This window comes from Scyliorhinus canicula, chromosome 15 (assembly GCF_902713615.1).
Source record: "Scyliorhinus canicula chromosome 15, sScyCan1.1, whole genome shotgun sequence".
NCBI lineage: Eukaryota > Metazoa > Chordata > Chondrichthyes > Carcharhiniformes > Scyliorhinidae > Scyliorhinus > Scyliorhinus canicula.
This window is the reverse complement of record NC_052160.1, coordinates 86,681,602-86,685,090: the sequence shown is the minus strand read 5'-3', so window position 1 is coordinate 86,685,090 and position 3,489 is coordinate 86,681,602. Positions and strand designations below refer to the sequence as shown.

General features: G+C 42.1%; 1 protein-coding gene across 5 annotated transcripts in view; it reads left to right on the top strand.

Annotated features, from left to right (window-relative positions):
* Nucleotides 1-2,850, top strand: part of sycp1 (synaptonemal complex protein 1) — a 741,816-nt gene extending 738,966 nt beyond the window's left edge. For all 5 annotated transcript variants that reach the window (XM_038820847.1, XM_038820848.1, XM_038820846.1 and 2 more), the window contains one exon: nucleotides 1,543-2,850. In XM_038820847.1, coding sequence (XP_038676775.1) covers nucleotides 1,543-1,683 — 141 coding nt within the window. In that variant the 3' untranslated portion in view covers nucleotides 1,684-2,850. The remainder of the gene's footprint in view (nucleotides 1-1,542) is intronic.
* The last annotated feature ends 639 nt before the right edge of the window (nucleotides 2,851-3,489 follow it).

Here is a 3,489-nt window from a genome sequence, read left to right as displayed (position 1 = left end):
TTGATTTACCCACTCGCCCAACCTGCAAAATCGTGCTGTAGGATCACTGCATCCTCGTCACAGTTCACCCTCCTACCCAAGGAACAGAGGAAGGTACAAGATACTGTCCTATTGACATAGGAATGTTAACATGGACATCTGAACCAGGTGACCTTGATATTTCTAGGACTGTTTATGTCTTTTCTCAGAGAGAGACAAAAACAACTGGGCGGGATTGTCTGATCCTGAGGCTAAGTTGTCGGCAACACCGTTGCGTTTCCCGACGGCGTCAACATAGCCTCAGGATCAGCAATTCTGGCCCCTTCAGGGGGCCAGCACGGCACTGGAGCGACCCACGCCGCTCCACCTGCCGATCCCGGCATCAACTGGGCGCCGCGGGGTCCACGCATGCGCAGTGGTACCGGCTGCAACGCGAGCATGCGCAGTGGCTCCCTTCTCCGCGGCGGCCTCGACGCAACATGGAATAGGGCTACAGGGGCCTGCGCGAAAGAAAGGAGGCCCCTAGCCCGAGAGGCTGGCCCACTGATTGGTGAGCCCCGATCGCGGGCCAGGCCACAGCGGAGCCCCCCCCCCCCCAACCCCCCTGGGGTCAGACCCCCCCCTCCTCCACCTCAGGCCGCCCCCGGACCCTACCACGCCGAGGTCCCGCTAGCTAGAAACAGGTTAGAACAGCGCCGGCAGCACTCGGGATTTTTGTTATGGCCGCTCGGCCCATCCTGGGCAGAGAATCGGCGGGGGTTGCCGTGTAGATCAGCCCCCGACCGCGCCGCGCCGACCATACCGGCACCAATGGCGCCAATTCTCCGCTCTGCGGGGAATCATGTCCCGGTGTCAGGGGGTGCGTGGGGCACTTCACGCCGGTTGTGGCGATTCTCTCGCCTGGCCCCGGGCTGAGAGAATCCTGCCCAACTATTGTTCCAGGTGGCCTCATGCAATGCCTACCATAAGAATGCTATAACTTCTGAAGAGTACTATTTATTACAGTATCAACTGGTCAATAATATGTTGATACCTAAGAGAATAAGTTATAGTTTGAAACTAGTATTCTCTTTCAATAAGCTATTTTCATTCTGCAAATAAAGACCCTTTTTTAAAAATTTAGAATATCCAATTATTTCTTTTCCAATTAAGGGGCAATTTAGCGTGGCCAATCCACCTACCCTGCACATCTTTTGGGTTGTGGGGGTGAGACCCATGCAGACAGGGGGAGAATGTGCAAACTCCACACTGACAGTGAACAAGGGCCGGGATCGGACCTGGCACCTCGGCGCCGTGAGGCAGAAGTGCACACCACTGCGCCACTGTGCCGACCTTTAAAGACCCTTTATACAGCTAATTTAAATTGAGGTAATTTAATTTAAATTTGCAAATTGTGTTCAGGTAACGGATTTTATAAGATGAGCATGTGCAAGTTTAAGCATTGCTATTAGGAAGTGGCAGCACAATTTATTTGTATCTGTTGTTATTATTTAATAATCCTTGTGCTAATATAATTAATATTTTACTTCGTGTTTGCCTCAAGATGTGTGTTTTTCTTTTCAGGTGACCAGCCCAGCAAAGCCCAAAACTTATGGTAGTGTTCTTAAACTGGCTGCTGTTAAAAAGATGCGAGCAGCTGGGTGGGAAGCTGTGGCAAAGGAAAGCAGAAAGAAAAGAATGAAAACAGCTGAGGAAATATTCTGAATTTATTTTAATATTGTTTAGCTGTTTATCTTGAAAATTCAAAAATGCTTTGATTGGCAAATTAGTTCATATTTTCTGTTATATTTAAAAGAGGAGGATATTCAGTGGAATGTGTTGGCAGAATGTTATTCTGTGATGATAACACAACCAAAGCAGAAGCTTTAATTTTAAGTGCGTGTTTTCAAATTTGAATAAGCATGATCTTCCATCTATTGGGTTTTCCAACATATTTTGCTATGAAGAAATCTAACATAGGATTGCATTTCTTCACAGTACAGCAAAAATTATCCAAAGTATTTGACAAACTGATTAAATTTACTACGTAAAACAATTATGGAACTGTTTTCAACTAGTTTAGAAATTGATATTGTTGCAATTTTTTGAAAGTTGTTTTTTTTTCTGTTATTAGAGTAATGGCCTAATATTATCAACCAACTTCTGAGTCAAACTGGTGTAGATGATGATCAATAATTGGATATGGACGTGGTCTGCCTCATTCTATTCACTATCCCAGTTATTGGATTCCCCACTTCACATTTCTATCCTTCATACCATAGTGACACATTATTTTTGTCCATTCATTATTCATGAAAACTATCACTAAATGATCAATTGCATACAAAATACATTTTTAAACCAACCCTATGGCTGTCCTCAATGTTATGCTGTGACAGGACTTGAGAGGGCCTGTGCAGCTATTCTTCATCCCCATTGAGGGTGGACTCCCGGTAGCAGCTATGGAGCCTGGCAAAACTTTGCAAATATCCTCCAGGTCCAAAAATGCAATTTGGCTCCAGAATGCATCTATCTAGCAGGCAGAAGTACTACCTTGTCAAAGATACGCTCCAGGTCAGCAAAGTGATAAATCTAGGTCATTAATATAATTGAGTTTGTTCATTAATTGCTGCAGTTTGCAATTAGACAAATTGGTTGCATCTTTCACTTTTTTATGTTGATCGATTAGTTTCTCTTATAATGCATAATTCAATTAAACCACAATTCAAAGCAAGCTCAAATATATGTTGTTACTGACTGAGATAATTCTTCACCTGAAGCAGTTGCTAATAATTATAACAATATTAAAAGGTGTTAAACCATCAAAGAGAATACCTTGCTCTTGAAATATTTGTGTATTTAGTGTACCCATCAGTCATAGGAGTTAATAAATGGAAAAATATACTTCAAACATTTTATCAATTATTGAAATTGCAACATATGCAAATATATTGTGATACTGTCAAAAAAAACACTATCCTTGCAAACAAGTGACTGGCGCATGTATCAGCATCCTCTTCAATTTGGTCCTTCTCTTATTCGGGTCAATGTTAAAAACATCTTAGATGAAGTAAGAAAGGGTCAATGAAGATATTGTCGGAAATGTCTATATGGGCTTTAAAAAATACAGTTGATAAAGCACAGCATCACAGATTTATTTGGAAAATGGTATTAAAGAGGCAGCGGTAGCTTGCGTTTGTAATTGTCAAAGGGTTAGGAGACAGATTAGTGGTGAATGGATGTTTTTCTCACTGGATGGAATTATGTAATACTTATCTTTATTAGTGTCACAAGTAAGCTTACATTAACGCTGCGATGAAGTTACTGTGAAAAATCCCCTATTTTGCAGTGTCTCTCAGAGGTTGGTGTTAGGATCATGTGTCTTGTGTTTTATTATATGAATTACCTGAATTTTGGACATATGGATTGTGATTTTGAAATTTTCAGATGATACAAACATTGATAACAAAGAGAACAGAATAGTAGGAGACATCATTAAATCATAGAGAAACTGGTGAAATGAGCAGGCAC